Source organism: Macaca thibetana, chromosome 3 (genome assembly GCF_024542745.1).
Source record: "Macaca thibetana thibetana isolate TM-01 chromosome 3, ASM2454274v1, whole genome shotgun sequence".
Taxonomy (NCBI): domain Eukaryota; kingdom Metazoa; phylum Chordata; class Mammalia; order Primates; family Cercopithecidae; genus Macaca; species Macaca thibetana.
This window is the reverse complement of record NC_065580.1, coordinates 24,964,884-24,987,862: the sequence shown is the minus strand read 5'-3', so window position 1 is coordinate 24,987,862 and position 22,979 is coordinate 24,964,884. Positions and strand designations below refer to the sequence as shown.

Sequence of the window (22,979 nt, the reverse complement as noted above, 5' to 3'; positions counted from 1 at the left end):
ATACAGTGTCAATTTGACAGCAGTTTTTTCTCTCTCTGTTTGGATTGTTAGACCACTGCCAGTTTTTCTCCCCAAGGACAAGGCTTATCATTGGGGGTGGGGGTGGGGAATGTAAATTAATTGAAAATCAGCTCTCAGGCGTCGTCCGGTAGTTTCTCTTTATTATCTGCAATTAAATCATAAGGACAGGAACCATGCCTTCTATTTCACTTGTATGCACCCTCATCTCCTAGCATCGCGCTCTGCATAAATTTCAACGGTACTAGCTTTCCTACAGTCAGCTTTAGAGACATTAGACACTTCCAAAGTACGACTCTGCGGCCCTTTGAGAATGAAGCGGGAACGTGGCGCACCTGCGATCCTAGCGTGGGATGACAAAACTCTAAGAGGGGTCTCAGGGTAGGGAGGAAACAGCGGGAGACAAAGAAAGGGGGTATAGCGAAAAGAGGTGAAAACAAGAAAGAGAAACGAACAGAACGGACCAAAGAGAGAAAAATAACAGAAGAGGCTGAGAAAAAGAAAAGTCAAGTGGAGCTCCCAATGCCCCGCCTGCAGAAGGCGAGCTCGCGCGGAGGAAACTACAGGCCCCAGAATCCCCCGCGGTTCCCCTTGCCGGGGGTCAGTCTCCTAGGCAACCCCGCTAAACAAGATGGCGACCCCCAAGAGGGCTCTCGTGAGGACCAGAGCTTCCTCTCTCCTGAGAGGCTTGGGCAGATCCCGAACTGGAGGCCGATCGTTACAGTTTCGTTCAGAAAAAGAGCGTCAGCCTTGCTGGCCTTCTTTTCCCATGGGGCAGAAGACGAAAGGCAGGTCTAACATAGCCTCCTCCCACCTGCTCCAGCAGCTCATGCACCCGGATCAGGAGCTGGACGTGGACGGAGACGAAGACCAGAGCGAGGGCGAGGCGGGATCCGAGGAGTCCTCAGAGTCCGAAATGCTGAATTTGGAGGTGTGTCTTCCCCCCGACTCCTCACTCCCTGGCTTCCTCGTCCAGCCGTCAGGGCCTGCTACTTCAGCAGCAGCTCCCTGATGCACCCCCACCAGCCCGAAGTTTCCCACACCTTGTCAGGCTCTCTCGCCTCCAGGAACGCCTCTTCCCCCACTTTTCTTCCCCTGTCTGTTACCCCATTTTCTCACCCCCTGCCTGAAATAGCTCTAAATATCTCCTTTCTTTTTTCATTAACACATTTGATTTCTTATGAGTCAAGTTAACACAGCGTCACTTTGAAAGAGTGTCTAGATAATTGTCTGGGAATTATGGCTTTAGCTTTTTCAAAATTATACTTTGACAGTCTTGTGAATAGGCAGAGTTCATCTCTGACATTGCCAGCACCTGTTGCCCATGGCTATGACATACTTCCACACTCTTCCTCAGTTTTAGTGCCGTCAGCCTCTCTCCAGGGAAAATAATAATAATAATAATAATAATAATCCTCTTTTGAAAGTGCTTCTTCAAAGACTAAGTGACTTAAAATTTGAATACATTACTTCTGTCAGGGGCATATGCCTTATACAAGCAACATGCACACACACCAGAAAAGAGCCCTAGAATGTTCAGTCAGCTCATTGTGGGAGTATTTTAGGATGTGGGGAATGTTTCCATCATCCCACCTGTATTGACTGGGGTGGCGGCTTCATGTTTCACGTAACTGCTGATTCGATTCCCTCCTTTCTACAATACCTCTTCTGACCACCGCACAATTCCTCTTCTTTCTTACGCTTATTGTCGTCCTTTTCCTTTCTTAGTCCACTGCTGTCTTCTTGTCCTTTTTCACTTCTTATCACATCCCTTTTTTCTCTTGGCTTCCAATAAATTACTTTCTTTCAGAAGCGTAATTTAATTTGCTTCCTTTCTATTTTATTTATTTGTTTTTTGAGATGGAGTCTCATTCTGTCACCAGGCTGGAGTGCAGTGGCGTGATCTCCGCTCATTGCAAGCTCCACCTCCTGGGTTCAAGCGATTCTCCTGCATCAGCCCCCTGAGTAGCTGGGACTACAGGTGTGTGCCACCACGACCAGCTAATTTTTTTTTTTTTTTGTTTAGTAGAGACGGGGTTTCACCGTGTTAGCCAGGATGGTCTCAATCTCCTGACCTCGCGATCCGCCCACCTTGGCCTCCCAAAGTGCTGGGATTACAGGCATGAGCCACCGCACCCGGCCTAATTTGCTTCGTTTCAATACACTGTTAGGTTCTTCTCTTTGTCTTGGCTGCCAGGAAACTTAGATTCAATAGTTTTTCTTAATTTCAAAGTTTTCTTTATGTTTTCTCTCCCCTTTCCTTTTCTTTGACAGTATAAATTGCATGAAATTCTTTTCAGAAGTAAATATAATGTAGAGAAGTAGAATATTTTCTTTTCTTCTTTCTTTCTCTTTCTTTCTTTCTTCTCCTTCCTTCCTTCTTTCCTTCCTTCCTTCCTTCCTCCCTCCCTCCCTCCCTCCCTCCCTTCCTCCCTCCCTCCTTCCCTACCTTCCTTTCTCCCTTCTTGCCTTCCTGCTTTCCCCTCCTTCCCTCTTTTCCTTCCTTCCTTCCTTCCTTTTGTCCTTCCTCCCTCCCTCTCTCTCTTTCTTTCTTTCTTTTTTCCTACCTTCTCACCCTTCCTTCCTGCCTTCCCCTCTCTCCCTCTTTCTTTTCCTTCCTTCCTTCCCTTCCCTCCCTCTCTTTCTTTCTTTCTTTTTTCCTTACTTCCTCCCTTCCTTCCTTCCTGTCTTCCCCCCTCCCTCTTTTCCTTCCTTCCTTCCTCTCTCTTTCTCTCTTTCTTTGCCTTCCTTCTCTTTCTTTTTTCTTTCTTTCTCTTTCTTTCCTTCATTCTTTCTTCCCTCCCTCCCCTCCTCCCCTCCCTCCCCTCCACTCTCTCCTTCCTGCCTTTCTTCCCCCTCCCCTCTCCTTCCCTCTCTTCCCTCCCCCCTTCCCCTCCCCTCCCATCCTCTCCTTTCCTCTCCTCTTCTCTCCTCTTCTCTTTCTTTCACAGGGTCTTACTCTGTCACCCAGACTGGAATACAGTGGTGCAGTCATGACTCACTGCTGTCTCAACCTCCTAGGCTCAAGCAATCCTCCTGCCTCAGCCTCCTGAGTAGCAGGGACTACAGGTGTACATCAGAGCGCCTGGCTAATTATTGTATTTTTTGTAGAGATGGGGGTCTCGCCATATTGTCCAGGCTGGTCATAATCTCCTGGGCTCAAGCAATCTGGCCACCTCAGCCTCCCTAAATGTTAGTGTTACAGGCATGAGCCACTGTGCCCAGCCTAGGATATTTTCAGTGCTCTCATTCTGTGATATTCTTCTGGTTTCCCCTCTTTGCATCTTTGCATCTATTCATAGTCACCTTTTCTCTTTGAGGCCAAACATATTTCTGTGTTATGCCTGTTCCCTTTCACAAACTCCTTTCCTCATTTGTCCTATTTCTCCTTATTCTCCCCTTTCTAACGCAGTGTCTTCTGTTACTCTGATTCTTCTATTAACCACTTGGGTTCCCCTTCCTTTGTAATGTCCTTCTGTTCACTTTCAACATTTTGCCTGTTTTTTTCTTTTTTTCCCATTCTCATCCTCCATTTTGTCTTTCCCCTTTTTTTACTTCCTTCTACGTGAGCTAGTTCCCATTAGTTATGCTTAAAGTTGACCATAAAAAGCTATTAATTATTCTGTTCATTATTACTTCTTTTGTCTTTTGTTGATTTACTTTCTATCTTTAACAGTGACTATTGCAAAACTCTAGTGGTGTTTTTGCAACTTTGAGATGTTTGTATGGTTTCCACCAGCTTCCCCCCCAGAGGAATTCACAAATGAACCACCAGTATATTTTGTTATTCTAATTAACACATAGCTCTTCGGCTGTGGGGTTCATTAGCACGATTGTTAATCTGTCTTCAGTATGCCATTAACAAACCATAGAAGGGGTTGACATGAACTAGCTATTCGTTTTTGGCTTATAAGACACATGTGGAACAGGTTCATTATTTCTTCCATTTATATTCTAAATATTAATTTTGTGTTTTTATTCTATTTTGGCTTTTTGTAATATTGCATACATATTAATATGCTAAATAAACTGAAACAAAGTTTTAAAAAGAAACATTTGGAAATTCATGTTCAGTGATTTATTATTCCCATGTTAGCCTGTTATTCCCAGCTTATTCCCAGCTTAGCACCTTTGCAATGCTATGATGGTCACAATGATTATTGAGTGCCTTTAATACAACATGCCTTAAACCTCAGAAACCCTTATGAAGTAAGGGAGGCAGTATGGACACCTGTTCAAAACACTGCTGTTGGAATCAAAGATTTGTGTTTGAGGCTTGATTCAGCCTTTTGTTAGTTGTGAGATCTTGAGCAAGTTACTTAACCTCTCTCATTGTTAATGTGGGAATTATAATAATACTTAAACAATTGTGAGAATTAAATGAGATCCTATATGTTAAACGCTTATCATAATATATTTTGATGCAGTTAATAATACAAATAGTAACTTACATGTTTTTATCTGCTAACTACAACCCATTAAGTGATTTGATTTATTTAGCCTTCATTGAACAAGCATTTACTGAATGATTGCTATGCAGAAAGCACTCTTTGACTGTACAGAGCAGAAGTTTCTAGGCCCAAAAATTGATGCATGAAAAACACTTCTTTTCAGTCCCTTAATATGTGTAATAATACCTACTCCTGGGATAGTTATGAACATCAAATTTAATAAGAAACTCTATATTTAAAGTTCTTACTATAGTGTCTCATACAGAATAGACTCTCAAAAAATTATGGCTGCAATAAATAATAACAGTAATGGTAGAAAAAGATGAGAACATGATTGAAGACATACATGGTCCCTGCTCTCAAAGCGACATAAGAATATGAGTAAATAATAGCAATTCAGCATACCTGTAGTATGTCATACAGAGATGAGTACAGCTGACACCTGGATTGCAGGGACATTGAAGACTTCAGGGGAAGGAGACTCTTGCCTGGGTGGAGAGGTGGTGTGTGGGCAGGCAGGTGGCAGCTTTTCCTAGTGATGAGTTACAGGTGAGAACAGAAGCAGCCTCCTAGGTAGGGGTGAGATTGTGGAGGGCACTGTGATACCGTAGGAACATGGACTTGGGTCTCTACACAGTGGGGAACTGCTCTGTTGGCCAGGTGGTATTAGATTGGAGGATGGTAATACTGGAGGCAAGGAGATCAGTGAGAAGATTCTAGCAAAATCCAGGGGGGAGTGAGAAGAGCTTGGATTAAGGCAGTGGCAGTGGGAATGGAAACTAAAGATAAAACATATTCAAAGTATTTAAGATGGTTCAGTTACAAACTAAATATTAGAAGTCTAGGATGACTGTTAGGCCTATGGCATGGTCTGGGGTAATATTAAGGCTGTTGTCTATCATAGGAATCAGGGACAGATGGAGCTATTTGTTAAGGAGTTGGATATATGAACCATATGACTGGGAATCAGGGCAGGGATCTCAGAGTAGGAGGCATGGGAATTATCACCACTAGATTCTGGGAAATCATCCCGGAAGGAATAGGAGGGAAAAGACCACAAATAGAACCATAAAGGTACAGATACTAAGGGTATTTAAGCGGTAGGCAGATGAAGCAGGGAAGAAAACTGGGAAGGACTGGTAGAAGTAGGAGGAGAAAGAAGACCTATATGATAGGGAAGCCAAGAGTCTCAAGAACATGATGACCGGGTGCAGTGGCTCATGCCTGAAATCCTGACACTTTGTGAGCCAGAGGCAGGAGGATAGCTTCAGGCCAGAGTTTGAGACCAGTCTGGGTAACATAGTGAGACCCCATCTCTATAAAAGGTTTTTTAAAAAATTAGCCGATGGATCATAGTGGTATGCACCTCTAGTCCCAGCTACTTGGGAGGCTGAGGCAAAAGGATCACTTGAACCCAGGAGTTCGAGGCTGCAGTGAGCTATGATCATGCCACTGCACTCCAGTCTGGGTGACAGAGAAATACCTTGTCTCAAAAGAAAAAAAAAAAAAAAAAAAAAAAAAGAAGAAGATGGGAATGGGTTACACTACAAATAGGTTGTGGGAAGAGGTCTAAAAAGTGCTCCTTCATTTTGCCTGTTTGAGGGTCATTGGAGACATTGGCCCATGTGGTTTTTATGAGGTGGGTGAATAGGAGGCTAAGTGAAGTTGAAAACTAGTTGGGAGGCGAGGAAAGGAGAACTAAGGCATAAAAAATGAACAACTCTAGAGAAGATTGGTTATTAAAGGAAACACTAGTTTATAGCTAAAGGAACCTGCAGAACTGAAGAGAGCCTCTGTAGGACAGAAGAGTCTGACACATTTTTATAGCTGGAGTGGGAACAGTGGAGAGTGGTGGGTTCAAAACACAGACGAAAGGGGGCAAAAATGGTCCCCAAGGAAAGAGAAGGGGGTGGGACCCTGAGTAGAGAGAAGGCACAGTCTTCCTCTAAGACCTGAGTGAGAAGCATTAGGACAGGTGCTCCTAGGAAGCTGAGAGGCTTAACATCTGAGAGCTTCCACTTTGTCTCAGAAGTAGAAGAGAAGGGCATTAGTGGAGAAGAGGGCAAAGGAGTTGAGGCACTGCACAGCTTGAGAGTGATGGAGAGCTGGGTTAGTCAAGAAGGGTAGTTGAAAAGGGGCTGATGAAGAATGGGAGACTTTCATAGCAAAGAGGCCCAGCTGAAAGTCAGCTTTACAGGGTCTCCAGGATGCAGGGTTGTGGGGTCTTCTCCAGCCCACTCAGCAGCTAGGGGGCAGAAGAGGTGCATTCATTCTTTCAACCTATGTTTGAGCACTCACCATGTGCGAGCCACTGTTTGCCTCCTTCACACTTAGGCTTCAGCCGTCCTGAACCTTCATCGTTCTCTCAATAGGCCATGCTTGCTTTTGCCTTTGGGATTTTGTACATGCTGCCCCTTTTGCCTGTAATACTATTTCTTGGCTCGCTCTTCAGCTTTATCTTCCCTTTGGCCAGAGTAACTCACAATTTGGGTCTCAATTGAATTGCTCTCTCCTAGGAAGATTTTGCTAACCACTTACTCCACCCTGGTACTGACACACAATAGGGGCCCTGCTCATAGTCAGCAGACACTGCTGATCTCTATTATACTATTTATCAAATCCAAAAATTGTTTGCATACTTATCTGTCTCCCAGACTGAACTGTAAATCCCTTATAGACAGGCACCATATCTGTTCACTGATTCACTGTTTCTTATCCATTGAGCCAAGCAGAGTGGCTGGCATGTGCTGGGTATTCTATAGATTTTTTTCCCCCTGATGAATGACGAACATGACACAGTCCTGCCTCAATGCAGCAGTTGATTGTGAACTTGATTCTGATTTGTATGTGGATGGGGTAGTTGTAACCAGGGGACAAGGATCAGAGACTTGAAGATAGAGAGAAATTGAAATTGCCTATAGGGCCAGGTGTGATGGCTCGTGCCTGTAGTCCCAGCACTTTGGGAAGTGGAAGTGGGCTGATCATTTGAGCCCAGGAGTTTGAGATCAGCCTGGGCAACATGGTGAAACCCTGCCTCTATAAAAAAAATGATAAAAATTAGCCAGCCATGGTGGCACATGCCTGTAGACCCATCTATTTTGGAGGCTGAGGTGGGAGGATGGCTTGAGCCTGGGAGGTTGAGGCTTTGAGCTGAGATCACAACACTACATTTCAGCCCAGGTGACAGAGCAAGACCATGTCTAAAAAAAAAAAAAAGAAAGAAAAAAGGAGTTGCCTATGGGCTACCCAGTAGGGAAGGGAGTATAGTTAGACGGGAACAGATAGACTCTGAGAAAGGTGTCTATCTGTGAACAGACTGGAGATTTTGTTGTGGTCAGTGAACAAGTTCAACAGGTGCTAGATAGGTTGAAGGATAAGCAATTGTGGGATTAGAGTGGAACACTGGGGTCTGAGGTTTCCAGGGTGGAGCAGTTTAGCATGGTGGCTAGGTCCAGGGCATGGCCGTGAGAGTAAGCTGTCTGGAGCTGAGGCAGTAAAGAATTGTGCGTGTGTGCATGTGCTGGGAATAGGGTGTTGGATGGCCATCCATAGGGATTCTGAAGCCACTCAAGGTAATGACAGGAGCTTGAAAATGACCAAAGATCAGAAGGAGAAGACATGATACTGCCAAATGTCAGGAACCTCAGGAGGTGTGAGGAGGTTATTGTGCAGAGTGCTGCCTTCCCCAAGGAAAAATGGTGACAGTGTTGCTCATCTCCATGTCAGTGGCTAAGTTGAAAAATAAGCATCCATCTGCTAGACGTGAAGATGCAGTGTCTTCATATTTCCAGGAAATGGATGAACTTCAGAGGGCTAGGTGGAAAGTTTGGAGGGAAGGTAACATTCCTTCCCGGCCTTATGTAATAAATTAGAACTTCATTTAGAAAAGTAAATGTGTTTTGCCCATTTTGTGAACAGGCTGATTGGCATAGATGAGTGAAACATTAAGATGCAGAATTTCTGACTTCATCAATTGGTAGTAACAAAAATTGTCATCTATTGGGAACACTGTGTTGCACATACTGTGCTGTGAGTTTTATATCCATTTTTTTCCTTTCTCTAAAAATATTAAAAGAAGGTGCAGGGAAGGAATGACTTTCCCTCTACTCTCCTGGCTTTTATAGCTGGGTCCACAAAATAAACTGACAACAGGTGGATTGACAGGAGAAAAGGTATTATACATGTATTAAGTTTTAATAAATGTTTAATGTTTGTGGGGGACATTGCAGGAAAAAATAAAAGTGAATAATCAAAAAAGCACTGAGATTTCAGATGTTATGTACCATCTCAACAGGAGAAGAGGAGAAGGGATTCTGGTCACTTAGGGGAGAGTAAATGCTTTTTAGGGAATAAATAGTCTCTTAGAAAAACAGACGTGAGGTATGAAAGTTTGTGACAAAGTCTTTCTGAGTGTGACATTGACTTCTGGTCTCCTCTCCTGAGTGGGTAAAAGTCATTCTTCTGTGTTTGATGAAACCACCAATGGGGAGGAATTTAGGACAACTGAGTTTCTTTTGGAGGATCTGCCTTTAGGCAGATAAAGGGAGTTCAGAAAGAGCCTTTCCCTGCGTTTGCTGTTTTTCAAGTGCCTTCAGCTCAAAATAATCAATATACCAACGTGGCATATTTTAGAGCGACATGTCCTGAATTTCTTCAAAGGTAATAACATTTCCTATTTATAGCTGAAAACTACAAGGCTCAGTGAAAACTTTACCTCCCCAAAGTCACACATCCAAAATGGCAGGGCTAGGGTTCAAGCCACGCCTGCCCAATTCTGAAGCCATGTGCTGCCTCCCCGTTGGTGGTATTTACTTCCCTGAATCAGTGGAAACTTGCTGGGAAAGAAACTCTTTATAATAGCACAAGCCTACATGCGTATGTCGTCAGTACCTACAGCCGGAGCAGCACTGTTGATTCCTGAATTCATATAGAGGACTTAGAAAAAGGATATTTTGCCATTGTAGTCTATATGCTAGTCATGGTTAGTTATGTCGGTGTGACTGATGTGATCACTATGTTTTGTGTCCTCACGTTGATGTCAGTGTCAATGTGTTGGTCATTATGGAGCTGAAAGCAGCACAAACATGATACTGACCTACCTGTTATCTCTTTTGTCTGTCATTGTTGGAGGAAGGGCATGTCAGGGTGCCATTGGTCCATGTGATGTCTATAGACCAAGGGCCAACCTTCTTATGGAAATGATCATCACTTTTTTAATAATCTTGTACATTTTGTAAATCTAGCAACATTGACTAATAGGAAGTGAACTGAAGGACCTGTTTTCTCCAGCACGAATACCAGATTAAGAGAAGTGATTGCCTTAATTTGATGTAACCATCCTTTAGGGTGTGGGTAAGCAGTCAAATGCAGTGGTTAGGGCAGTTTTGGAGAATTGCCCTGGGACTGGACAGATTGGGATTTTCATTCCAGCTCTGTCACATACTATCTGTTTAGTTTCAGGCAAGTTAACCTCCAAACCCTAATTCTTCCGTCTGTAAAGTGGAGATAAGAGTACCTATCTCAGTGTTGTCCAAAGGATTCAATGAGTTCATCCATTGAGAGCTGTTAGTGCAGTGTCTGGAATAGAGAACCACTCAATACCACCACTGATACTACTGTTTCTACTGCTACAGTGTTCACTCAACTTTGAATGCCTAATGTAAGTGACCACCTGAAAAAACCAGTGCCAATGAAAACATTGATTTGGCAGATAGTTATTTAATTATATGTAATACGTATATGTTATCAACACAGAATTTTTTGGGGGCTTGGTAAATTTTGGAGGGCTCAGCTCCTGGGTATAAAATATACTAAATAAGTGTTGGATATGACTAGATAGATTGTTTCTTTTCTAATGAGAGTCTTTTCTTTGTCTACCTTTCTGGGTGTTTTACAGGAGGAATTTGATGGGGTCCTGAGAGAGGAGGCTGTGGCCGAAGCACTCCATCACTTGGGGCGCTCAGGCTCTGGGACTGAGCAAGTCTACCTCAATCTGACTTTGTCAGTGAGTATGACAAAATCTCCGTTGGCTGGCTACAGCTTGACACTGGCTAGACCATATTCATTTTCTTCCGTACTCATAGCTTTTGTGAGGGCAGAAAATCTTGGAGCCTTGCATTTGACGGAGACTGTTGATAAGAGATATTTATGTAAATATTAGACTCCAGAGAGCTGTGACCAATCCAGTAATCAGCCCCCCAAATTTCTTAGTTTTCATTCTCTTCGCACTCTATTTCTTTCATCTTAAGTAGTCTGTATTATAGTAATCAATGCTTTCTTTCCAGGAGGTTGAATTTGATTCTGTAAAACCAATCAAAGACTAAGAATTTTCTCTCTGATCAGTGGAAGAAGCACTAAACTTTATATCTGAATCCAAGGGAACAAAGTATTTTGATATTGACTTTCCCCACTAAGTATGTCAAGAAATAAGAGCCTTTGAGCTATATCTTACTTTCCAAAAGATACCTACCATTAAAGAAAAAAATCTATTATTATTCATCAGTTTTTAAGATTTCAGTACTCGTCATAGAGTAGCACAAAATCTTGGCTTCAATTTTATCAGAAGAGAGGCTGTAAGAGCAAACTACTGGGAATACTTGCTTCTTTCCTCATTTTGTTTCTCTGTAGTCCTAGGAAAACAATTTAAGTCGTTTTGCCTCCTTATATTGTAAAGCATTAAATATTCATTGGAGATCCACAAAGTAAATTTAGGTACATATGAGAAAAAAAAACGCAATTGAAATTTTACCATGGCACCATGATTTGGCGAAAGGGTATATATAATTCACTGTAAGCCTGTTCTATCTTGGATTTGAATGAGTAAGCTACGCAAGAAATGTTAAGCTGTTTTCACCTTTGCTAGTTCCATGGGCATGTCCTTCAAGGTCAGCATATTAAAACAGTAATCTTTTTCTATTTTCACTTTATAACATTTTATGGATGACTCAGTCAGTCAGGCAATAACATACAGGGAACACCCTGTATGCATTGCACTGTGTTCAATGCTGGAATATGGTATATAATTCCAGCAGCCAATGCATCCCCACACAAGCCCCTTTCAATCAATATTCTACTTATGTAGGTACTGCTATGCCTTAAATTGATCTACCCCAAAAAGCAATCCTTTAAATCTTATTTCAGCTGGGTGGACTGAAGCTTAATTTATTTTGCCACTGACCTCCTTACATTTGAGATATTACACGTTGAATTACTTTGACTTAATAACCTGTCTTACTGAATACACTTTCTTAGAGTTGCCTGGTTTGGTGATTTTTTTTTTTCCTTTATGTCTTACTTGTGTTACATGTTATTTTTTTACTTTCTCTTATTACTTGTGTACATATCTTCTCTTCTACCAAAGTCATAAATTTCTTAAGGGCACAGTATAGCTCTTTTCCATCATTGTATTTCTTATCATGCCACGCACAATGCCTTATACATAGCAAATATTCAGTGTTTATTTATTATTACTGTTCTAGCGGCCTTCATTAAGCAATCACCATTATTCTATATGATAACCTGCTTATAATGACTCTTCATTGGTTTGCTTTTTTTCTGACTCTGACATCACGACATAAAACAATCATAGAAGTCTTTGTTCCACTCAACCGAATTCCCCTCAACGTCACTTGAAGTTGACTAGAATCAAGATTTCCTGAAAAGAATTTTGGACAAGGATTCAAGAGACTTAGATACTGCTTCTCTGTCACTCACTTGCTGTGTGATTTCAGGCTATTAACATACCTCTCTGTACCTCACACCCCTCATCTCTAAATTGGGAGTAAGCGGCCCTACAGATTTCACAGCTGTGTTTGATCAGATGCGATTATTGTGAAAGAGCTTTGAAAATGAACCCGGTGAAAGTGTAGGTAGTATTGTTATTAATGATCTCCTGATGAGCTGTGAATTCTCTTTAAAACTTCATTTAAATTCTAGACATTTTTTTTCTTTTCTTCTACTAGATAAAGGCCTTGTCTTTATTGCTATTGTGTGATTTATTAAAGGAAAAAAAAAGACTCTGTTCTAACGGTCTCCATGAACACTGCTTTAAATTGGCCTTTCATGTTGTATTTGTTTTTGCTAACAACACTAATATTACTAAGCTATTATTTTCTTCAAAGGAAGGGCTTTTTTTTTTTTTTTTTTTTTTTTTTTATGGCATCTGTTTTGAGATCCTATTAGTAGCAGGCTTCAGATTTTGTTCTCTCACTTCTATACTTGTGAAAGAAATTCTGGATTTCTTTCCATCAACAGTTATTGCAAGAAGGCTGAGTAGTAACCTGATAAAGCAACATTAAGGTCTTTTACCTTTTATTTTCTCAGGGTTGTAATTTAATTGATGTTAGCATTCTCTGTGGATATGTTCACCTACAGAAGTTGGATCTTTCAGTGAATAAAATTGAAGGTATGTAATTGTCATTCTAGATTGATCACTGAATTTTCTGAAAACTTAAACGTTGCAGTAGGTAATATGGTTTAATAATACCAAACTTGATATAACTAATTTGTGTATCAATTTACATATTGATCCTTTGCTTTCCATGCAAGAAAGGCACCGATAACTGATGAGAGAGAAAAAGGCACAGATCTGCAATATTATGATGTGGCTGAGATGCAGTCAATGATATTTAAGACTAGGAGATGGAATGTTGGCTTTATTCTTTCCTTTTAAGAGATCGATCATTACTTCTTCAATGCTCCCTGAATATTTAATGATTTCTTTTCTTTTCCTCTGTTAGTTACTCAGTGCAGATGAATTAGTCTTTTATTTCTTTAATGGATTCTTTTCTTTATTTTGCTTTTGATTTATATTTTATTGCATTCCTTATTTTGCATTTTTAAAATCTTATTTTTAAAATTTAAAAAAAAAATTTTTTTTTAGATGGAGTCTCACTCTGTTGCCCAGGCTGGAGTGCAGTGGCATGATCACAGCTCTCTGCAACCTCCACCTCCTGGGTTCAAGTGATTCTCCTGCCTCAGCCTCCGGAGTAGCTGGGATTACAGGTGTGCACCACCACGCCTGGCTAATTTTTTGTATTTCTAGTAGAGATAGGGTTTCGCCATGTTGGCCAGGATGGTCTTGAACGCCTGACCTCATGTGATCTGCCTGACTCAGCCTCCCAAAGTTCTGGGATTACAGGCATGAGCCATCACACCCAGCCATCTTATTTTTGAGACAGGGTCTTGCTCTATCACCTTGGCTGGAGTGCAGTGGCGTGATCACGGCTCACACAGCCTTGACATCCTGGGCTCAATCAATTCTCCCACCTCAGCCTCCTGGGTAGCTAGGACTACAGACATGCCACCATGCCCAATTTTTTGTATTGATTGTAGACATGGGGTTTCACCATGTTGCCCGGCCTGGTCTTGAACTCCTGGGCTCAAGCGATCTGCCTGCCTTGGTCTCCCAAAGTGCTGGGATTATAGGTGTGAGCCACTGTGCCTGGGCCTACATTTTGTGTTTTAAATCTGTTAGCTCTTTTATCCTTATTATTGAGCACCAGAGATTCACAGATACATATTTTTCATTCTTTTTTTGCTGTCTTTGTTTAGTTGATTCTTTCAACTCTAACTCCACCATTTGTAGTTCTATATAATTTATTTGTTATGACACCTTGTTTACATTTAATGAAATTAGTCCTACCAGTGTCAAATTTTCTTCAAAGCTTGATCCTTGTTTATGTTTTTCTGATCTTATTTGAAGTTGACAGTGTACAATGTTTTTCTTTAGATTTCTAGGGAAGTGAGCAAATCATTACTTCTGACCTGCTTTCTTCACTGATAATCTTTCTGCTTGCTTCTTTTGCCTGCCTTTTTTATGACAAATAAATGTTGCTGATATGTCTTCTCAGTTTGATTTTGGTTTTTTTCCCCCTTCTAGGACCCTAATAATTAAAGTACACTTTTTAACGATTAAGAAATATTCTAGCCCGCTTTCATTCTTAAAATGCTACTGTTTTTGAAAGACTTTTATTTTTTTTCCAGTTTTCTAAAGCTTTATTATGGAAAATTACAAATATGTGCATAAATAGAATTTTGGAATGAATATTTGGGTTCAACAATTATCAGTTCATCTATATACCTCCCTGCCCTGCTTCCCCAGGGTTATTTTAAAGCAAATCTCAGATGGTCCTCTCATCAGAAGGCCTTTTCTAGTGTTTCTGGCAGGAGCACTTGGCCTACTCCATACCTCCGAGGTTGTTTCCATTTGCCGGGTAGGAAATCGCGGAGTGGTGGGGGCTTTGCCAATGCTCAGTGCTGACAACAGGAGCAGGGAGCCCACAGTTACGCTCCAGGCGTCCCTCTTCAGCTGGGTCAGTACTCGTGAACCTTGGATGGCACGTTTCACTAGTTCATCAACTGTTTGAAAGCCTCCTGTGTGTAAGGTACAGCGTATTTTTCTTTTTGTGATGACAGCCTCACTGGTCTCCGGGTGTAGGCCAAACTTCAGACTGCGTCCGAATCACCTGGCAGCCCTGATAACACAGATTTCTGGGCCCCACTCTCTTCTGATTCCGTAGGTTTGGGGTGGGGCCTGGGAATTTGCGTTTCGAACAAGCTCCTGCGTATGAGGCTGATGCTACTGGTCCGGGACCACACCCTGAGAATCAGTGATGGAGACACGAGGCGCTCCTGCCCTCTGGTGGGCAAGGAGGTCACTGCATTGATAGGGACCACAGGCCAGCTCAAATTCAAAGTCCAGCAACCCAGACCAGGGACTTTTTTCTGTCTTGATATGAAAACACTGGCTATGTACAGTGTGTGAAATGCACTCACCATCTCTTTGTCTCTAGCTAAGTACTAGCTGCTGCCTCTGCTTCAAGAAGGATCTCTATTTACCTGCCCACAGTTAGATCATCTTTCATGAGGGTTTGGGTGTCCTGTGAAGTTAGTAGAGTTGAGACCACTACTGGCAGACATGTAGCTGAGCTCAGCGTGGACAAATTGATACCAATTGGAAAGCAATCACAGTTTCTCCTTAGGTTTCCTCAAAGAGTTCTTCCTTGATTTGCTGATTCATTTCCAACAAAGTGTTAATGTCTCAAAGTATTGTCTCTCCTAGAACTATTTACATTTAGTAAGGAAGGGCATGGTTTCATCCAGAGAAATAACATAGAAATTGGGGGGAATTTTCTGGCTTCAGTGACTATTGAGAAGGGAAGATACCAGGAGGTCCCTTACACAGCGTGTGCCGCCCATCTCAGGGCAGGGCCCCAGCTACTCCAGACTGGCTTCCTTCCCCAGATCTGCATGTGTCTGTGCCACCTGGAGAAAGGTAGAAGCACTTTGCTTGGCTTTGGGTGAGGAGGCTGCACTCTCCCACTAGAGGTCGTCCCCAGGGGGTTGTAATAGCGCATACTGTGATCTAGAATGAGGAGAGAGAGGGAAATGCTAGTATTGTTGCCATTTTCAGGCGGAGAAAGGACTTACTGGTAGAGACAGGGCCATAACCCTTCCTGTGTGACCCTTCCTGATTCCTTCCCCAATTCATTCCGCTACCTCTGTGTCTGCTGTAAAGTCATAGAGAAATGTAAAGCAATAGTTCATATCTTTTATCTTTTATATGTAATTTCATTAGCAGTATCCTTTATTAGCACAGTAGTCCTTTAGTTAGTATTCAAGATTCAAAGTGTGTGCTTCGGATAAAATGCAAAACTCGGATGTGCATTTGATCCAATCCAGAGTCAAAAATCAAATAACAGCAATGAGTTAAATCGCTTCAAATACTTAATGCGATCTGGTGCTAAGTCCAGCTGAAACAAAATTTAATTTACAACAAAGAGAGTTTCCGAATTGTGGCATTTCCACTCTTTATGAAAAGATCTAATTTAGTTATTTAAGGGCTAATTATCAAGAGGATTATCAAGGCTTTTGCTTCTCATCCTTTTCTCAAAGGCTGGCAAGTTTTGTAGCATTTCACTGTTAGCGGGAGAGGGAGCGGGCATGAGGAAGAGGCCACAGGGATTGGTTACTTGGCTGCCCCCAAAATAGGGCATACAAGGATTGGCCACCCCTGCAGAAGAGGATTAAATTATTGACTCCTCGAGAGTTTTCCACATTTTTTTTTTTGTATGTTTCACATACACCTGATTTTATTCCTCTCGCTCATATGGAATAATTAAGATGTCTTTGCAACCGTTATAATTTTAAAATATTCTGAGGTCATGTATACTGTTTTTAATGCCTTTGTCTTGTTATTTTATTGGCTCACCTTATTCTGTTTCTGTTTCCCCCCCAGATTTATCTTGTGTGAGTTGTATGCCTTATCTCCTAGAACTTAATGCTTCTCAAAATAATTTGACTACATTCTTCAATTTCAAGCCACCCAAAAACCTCAAGGTAGACTTTATGAATACATTAATTACACATGTTTAGGGGTTTGCAAAAGTGCATTAAATAAGCAAAATACCACTCAAATAGAGAATTCAGAGAGAATAAGATACAGAGGTAAGTAATGTAAGTTTCTGAAATGAAATAAAAAAGGCGACCTTGTGTATCCTTTATTTTGGAAAATGGATATGGTCTGTCAATGGATAGGCTTTCAGCAAGCTTTGTTCAAACCTGGTGTTCAAACCAACGAACTTTCCTCTGGTCTCCTTTTTCCCTCATTTGAATAGTAGTTATTATTGCACTTTTTTGTTGTTATAGCAGAACAATTTTTAAAAAATATTACTTGGAACATTTTATTTAAAGAAATGCATTTTATTGTATATATTTGAGATGTACAGCATGATGTTATGGGACATATAGCAGAATAATTTTTCTGAAAAATTTTATATCCGAATAATCTGTAAAAATGTCCTAGGCTCAAACTTTGCCCTTTTATTTATCCAACTTTACTTTTTAAGAAAATAATGCTTTCAGATCTCCGTTCTTGCTTCTCTGCACTTGCTTTTGCATTTCTGAAACAGAAATAAAGTACCTGTGAACAGCGGTGGATGGAATAGTTTGCTATGCCCTAGAGCAGTGAGTCTGTTGCTTAAATGCATGCCCAAATCACCTGTGGTTCTTGTGAAAAGGGAATTCTGACCCGTTGGGTCTGGGGTGGGGCCTGAGCCTGTGATTACTAAACACCTTCGTGGTGATGTCATGCCACTGATCCATGGGTCATACTTAAGTAGCAAGGTCAGAGAGAAGTGGTTCCTACATTTTTCTGCGCTTTGGAATGCCCTGGGAGAGTTTTCAGACCTACTGATGCCCAAATTCCACTGCAAGAGATTCTGATTTAAGTGGTCCAAGGTAAGGTGTGGGCTTTGGACATTTTATTTTTGGAGATAGGTTGGAGTGCAGTGGCGCAGTCTTGTCTCACCACACCTTCAGCCTCCTGGGCTCAAGTGATCCTGTCGCCCAGGCTGGAGTGCAGTGGCACAATCTTGTCTCAGTCTCACCGCAACCTCGGACTCCTGGGCTCAAGTGGTCCTCTCACCTCAGCCTGAGTAGGTGGGACTACAGACACGTGCCAAAACACCCGGCTAATTTTTTTTCATATTTTTTGTAGAGATGGGGTTTCACCATGTAGCCCAGGCTGGTCTTGAACTCCTGGACTCAAATGATCCACCTGCCTCAGCCTCCCAAAGTGCTAGGATTACAGGTGTGAGCCATCACGCCTGGCCTGGACTTTTAAAGAGACCATCAGGTGACTCTAATGTGCTGACAAATCTGGAAATGATCACCCTGGGTTTTGTGATTAGTGTTGTTATATTGGACTCAAATATTTAATTAAAGTTATTTTAAGGAATGGACATCAACTATTGCCTTTTATTATCTATTAGTTTTATTTTATTTACAAACCAAATTAACTTAAATCCAAAATATTCTATGGAGAGTTGCACAAATAGGAAAATCCGTTTGAAATCAAGAAACAGACATTCCCTTATACTGATGAGAGACCTTAATTTTCAATTGTTCTTCTATTTTATATCATTCCGTTATCAATAGCACACTTTTTCCCTTTGAAATTGTAGTTTTTGCCAGGGTGCCATTCCTTTGTGCAGGAAGCCGCACTAGGTGCCTGTCTGTACTCAGTGTGGGGCCGCAGGGTTTTGAGGTTATCAGGAATTGAATTTGCAGAGCTGATTTACTCCTCCTTTTGCTGTTCCAGTCGCCTTGCCTGAAGCCACAGGGCAGTCATTCATGGTAACAGCATGATCCCTACCCCAGGAAAAACTTTGGAGTTTCTCCCTTTCATACCCCTTCCTTGCACTCTCCCAGAAAGACCCCACAAACGAACAAAAACAAATCATAGACCCCATCTTTAAGGTTCTGAGCTCCTGGAGAATTACGAGCAAATATATTGGTCACTTTAGAGAAGTGTGTACCAAGTGCCAGGCTATACCCTGAGGTGCTGCGAGCCACTGTGAGCTCTGTGTAGACCTGGGAAGGAATGATGGTGGTTTCCTGGTGTTAGTCTTCTTTTCTTTTCTTTTTTTGTTTTTTTTTTGAGATGGAGTCTCACTCTTGTTGCCCAGGCTGGAGTGCAATGGCGAGATCTTGGCTCACTGCAACCTCCACCTCCCAGGTTCAAGCAATTCTTCTACCTCAGCCTCCTGAGTAGCTGGGATTATAGGCACGAACCACCACACCTGGCTAATTTTGTATTTTTAGTAGAGATGGGGTTTCACCATGTTGATGAGGCTGGTCTCAAATTCCTGACCTCAGGTGATCTGCCCGCCTTGGCCTCCCAAAGTGCTGGGATTACAGGTGTGAGCTGTTGCGCCCAGCCTCAGGTGTTTTCAATGTATTATTTAATCCCGCCAATAAAGCTGTGGGGCAGCTGATACTGTCCTGATACTGAAGCATGAAAGGTTAAGTAACTAACTTCACCTTTGCTGGGAGGTAGCGGAACTGGGATTGAACCCGCCGTCTGAGACCCCACAGCCCACTTCTTTCCAGTAAGTCAGGCTCGTGTACTATCCCCCACCCTCTTGAGAAGCTCCACTTCCTTTTCATTTAATATCTATGAACCTGGTACCACCAACCAGAGAGAACATGCATTTGCTAGAGTGGGGACTTGTACGTACACTCTTTTTGTATTTATTAGAATGCTTTTGCTCTTACTAGGTGAAAAATGTTAATTTGACTTGATGGCTACTTTTTCCAAGCTCTAGGTTCCAATGGGAGTCCAAACAGTGGCACAAACCCCTTTAAGGTCTTTCAAGAAAACTGGGCGCAGTGGCTCAGGCCTGTAATCCCAGCACTTTGGGAGGCTGACACTTGAGGTCAGGGGTTCGAGACCAGCCATGGTCAACATGGTGAAACTCCGCCTCTACTAAAAATACAAAATTTAGCCTGGCGTGGTGGTGGGAGCCTATAGTCCCAGCTACTTAGGAGGCTGAGGCAGGAGAATCGCTTGAACTGGGGGGCTCAGGTTGCAGTGGGCCAAGACTGAGCCACTGCACTCCAGCCTGGGCGACAGAGTGAGACTCCATCTAAAAAAAAAAAGAAAAGCAAAAGAAATCTAATACCATAGCTACATAGAGAGCATAGTATTAGCTCCCCTGCCTGAAGTGTAGTTACATAGATGTCATGCTATGGCACCAGAAGCACCAGAATGAAAGGTGTTCATGAAAACGTGTCAATGACAAGTAAGCCCTATATGATAAGTTTATTCCTAGTTTATTATTATTCTATAGAAGAAAAAAATGAACGTTAAACTCCATTTACATCATGCCAAACTGACTTATTTCATAGTATGCATTTTACCTAGCTCCCATTTGCATATGCATACATTTGGTGTTCTGATTTTTTTAGTAACACTTTTATTTGTACATTTCTGTTTCTTCATATGGTCTGCTCACTTGTATTTTACTAAGTAGTCCTGTTGCTTGCTATATTGCAATTCACTTCATCAGTTTTCTATGCCATTTGAGTTGTATCTAAATTAGTTTTTAGTATTTACTATATAAAGTTTTTAGTATTTAAAGGATTTAGTATTTAATGTGTTGCTAAAATAATCTCCATAAATTTGGGGGGTGAAATCACTATTTTAAAGGACATGGAAAAATAAGAATAGCACTTATTATGTAATTGATTGATAGTTTTCCTGAAAATGATTATCATGTACCCAGCATATTATGAATGCAGTGTTTCTAAAACTTGAGTTTTTCTTTCCTTAAAAAAACTTTTTTGTTTATCTTTTGCCAGTAGGTGAATAATTAAAGTTATTTAATATTGTTTTTTAGTCTTACATGTTTGACTAGAAACAACAGATGTTGCTGAAAATGCTTTCCTACAGTAGTCAACTTTGAGAAAGAATGTAAAGTTGAAGAGGCATTGCCTGGAGATGAATAAGAAAGACTAGGCCAGGCATGGTGGCTCACACCTATAATCCCAACAATTTGGGAGGCCGAGACGGGTGGACCAGGAGGTGGGTCAGGAGATCGAGGCCATCCTGGCTAATACAGTGAAACCCCGTCTCTACTAAAAATACAAAAAAAAAAAAAAAAATTAGCCGGGTGCGGTGGCACACGCCTACAGTCCCAGCTATTTGGAAGGCTGAGGCAGGAGAATTGCTTGAACCCGGGAGGCGGAGGTTGCAGTGAGCTGAGATCACACCACAGCACTCCAGCTTGAGCAACAGAGTGAGACTCCACCTCAAAAAAAAAAAAAAAATGGAATATTTTGGCGTTTAGAAAGTATCATGGGACAATATATGGAAATAGGAATAGAAAAGGTAAAGGAACAGGAAAGAAGATATACACAGAAATGAAGTGAATACAGTTTACTGGGCAGTAGAGGAAATAAAATGGTTGTAGGTAAGGATGAAATTGAGGTAAATCCTGCAGGAAGACCAAGGACATTTAAAATAAATGCTAAAAGTGGAGAGCATGGCTGCAGGAATTGAAAGTGTTTAGGTTATTGGGAGGTTCCTGTGCACCATAAGGAAGAGGCCTTCTTACTATTCTCAAGGTGGACAGAAAGTATCCCAGTTAGAAAATGATTAAATGGCTGGGCGCGGTGGCTCACGCCTGCAATCTCAGCACTTTGGGAGGCTGAGGTGGGTGAATCATGAAGTTAGGAGATTGAGACCATCCTGGCTAACATGGTGAAACCCCATCTCTACTAAAAATACAAAAAAACTAGCTGGGTGTGGTGGTGGGCACCTGTAATCCCAGCTACTCAGGAGGCTGAGGCAGGAAAATCGCTTGAACCCGGGAGGCGGAGGTTGCAGTGAGTTGAGATCATACCACTGCACTTTAGCCTGGGCAACACAGCAACACTCCATTTCAAAAAAAAAAAAAAAAAGATTAAACACAGATGACTCCTTTAGCCTTAGTGTACTTTCAGTAATGAATTCTAACTTTACATTCGGAAATACCTTCTTCTTGTGCAGTTAATTGTGGTAAATATGAAAAATAAAATATTAATGTAACATTTTGTTCTCTTTTTCTTGCCAGAAGGCGGACTTTTCCCACAACCACATTTCTGAAATTTGTGATCTGTCGGCGTATCATGCTCTCACTAAACTAATTTTGGATGGTATCCTTTGAATAAGTAAAGGGGAAAATTTTAAAAACAATATAAAAATTAAAGGCTACATATTCAAGAATTGTACTAGATTACATGGACTAGTACCAGATAAGCAATTTAATAGAGATGTGATTCATTTAAATGACTAGGAATTGATATTCACAAAATGAGGATAAATATTTTATTTACCAAGAAATGAAACTGTGAGTCAAAGCTTGCCAAGACTATCTTACCCCTGAAAAGCTAAGTAAGATAGTCATCCTTCTGATAAGTGTAGGCTTATTCTTATTCTAGAACCAGAGAAGAAGTTCTGTTGTAATTAACTCCTTTCTCAGTTGGGTGTGTTGGCTCACACCTGTAATCCTAACACTTTGAGAGGCCAAGGCAGCTGGATCACCTGAGGTCAGGAGTTCAAGACCAGCCTGGCCAACATGGCGGAAACCCTGCCTCTCCTAAAAATACAAAAATTAGCCAGGTGTGGTGGGGCGCACCTGTAATCCCAGCTACTTGGCAGGCTGAGGCACAAGAATTGCTTGAACCCAGGAGGCAGAGGTTGTAGTGAGCCAAGATTGTGCCACTGCACTCCAGCCTGGGTAACAGAGTGAGACTACGTCTCAAAAGAAAAAAAAAAAATTAACTCCTTTCTTCAAATTTACTGAAATTTGTGTCCTATTTTATATAAATTCAGTATTTGAAAATCTAGATATGGTCATAAGGAAAATTAGTGATTATTTATTTTACAATGAGTTCATGCTAAGTTCTCTTTAAATAGTAAGCTTTTCTAATGTATTTTAAATATGCTTTCATTCTTTTTTTAAAAAAAGAACTTTTGATATGATTTGAACATACCTATTTCATGAGCCAGGCTCCCATGCAAGCAGAGCACCTACTTTAAAGACAGCGAGCTCCAACTTCTAGAGCCTAAGGGGCTAATTGGAGATCCTGAGTTTAATGAGCTTGAGTCTCTTCTTCACACCAGAGACTGATGTTTTCTTGGTGGCAGGGGAGCCCGTAACTTCTCTTTCTCAGTAAGTATCTTTC

The 22,979-nt window shown here is 41.5% G+C and overlaps 1 protein-coding gene across 4 annotated transcripts in view; it reads left to right on the top strand.

The window, feature by feature from the left end:
• The first annotated feature begins 580 nt into the window (after window positions 1–580).
• LRGUK (leucine rich repeats and guanylate kinase domain containing) overlaps window positions 581–22,979 on the top strand; it is a 131,039-nt gene continuing 108,640 nt past the window's right edge. Inside the window, exons 1-5 of one of the 4 annotated variants that reach the window (XM_050782438.1) lie at window positions 581–949; window positions 10,366–10,473; window positions 12,792–12,873; window positions 16,708–16,808; window positions 21,866–21,947. In XM_050782438.1, the coding sequence (XP_050638395.1) occupies window positions 650–949; window positions 10,366–10,473; window positions 12,792–12,873; window positions 16,708–16,808; window positions 21,866–21,947 (673 nt within the window). In that variant the 5' untranslated portion in view covers window positions 581–649. Of the gene's footprint in view, window positions 950–9,945; window positions 10,129–10,365; window positions 10,474–12,791; window positions 12,874–16,707; window positions 16,809–21,865; window positions 21,948–22,979 lie in introns of those variants that run through there. The other 3 variants (XM_050782442.1, XM_050782440.1, XM_050782441.1) reach the window with 3 other exon arrangements.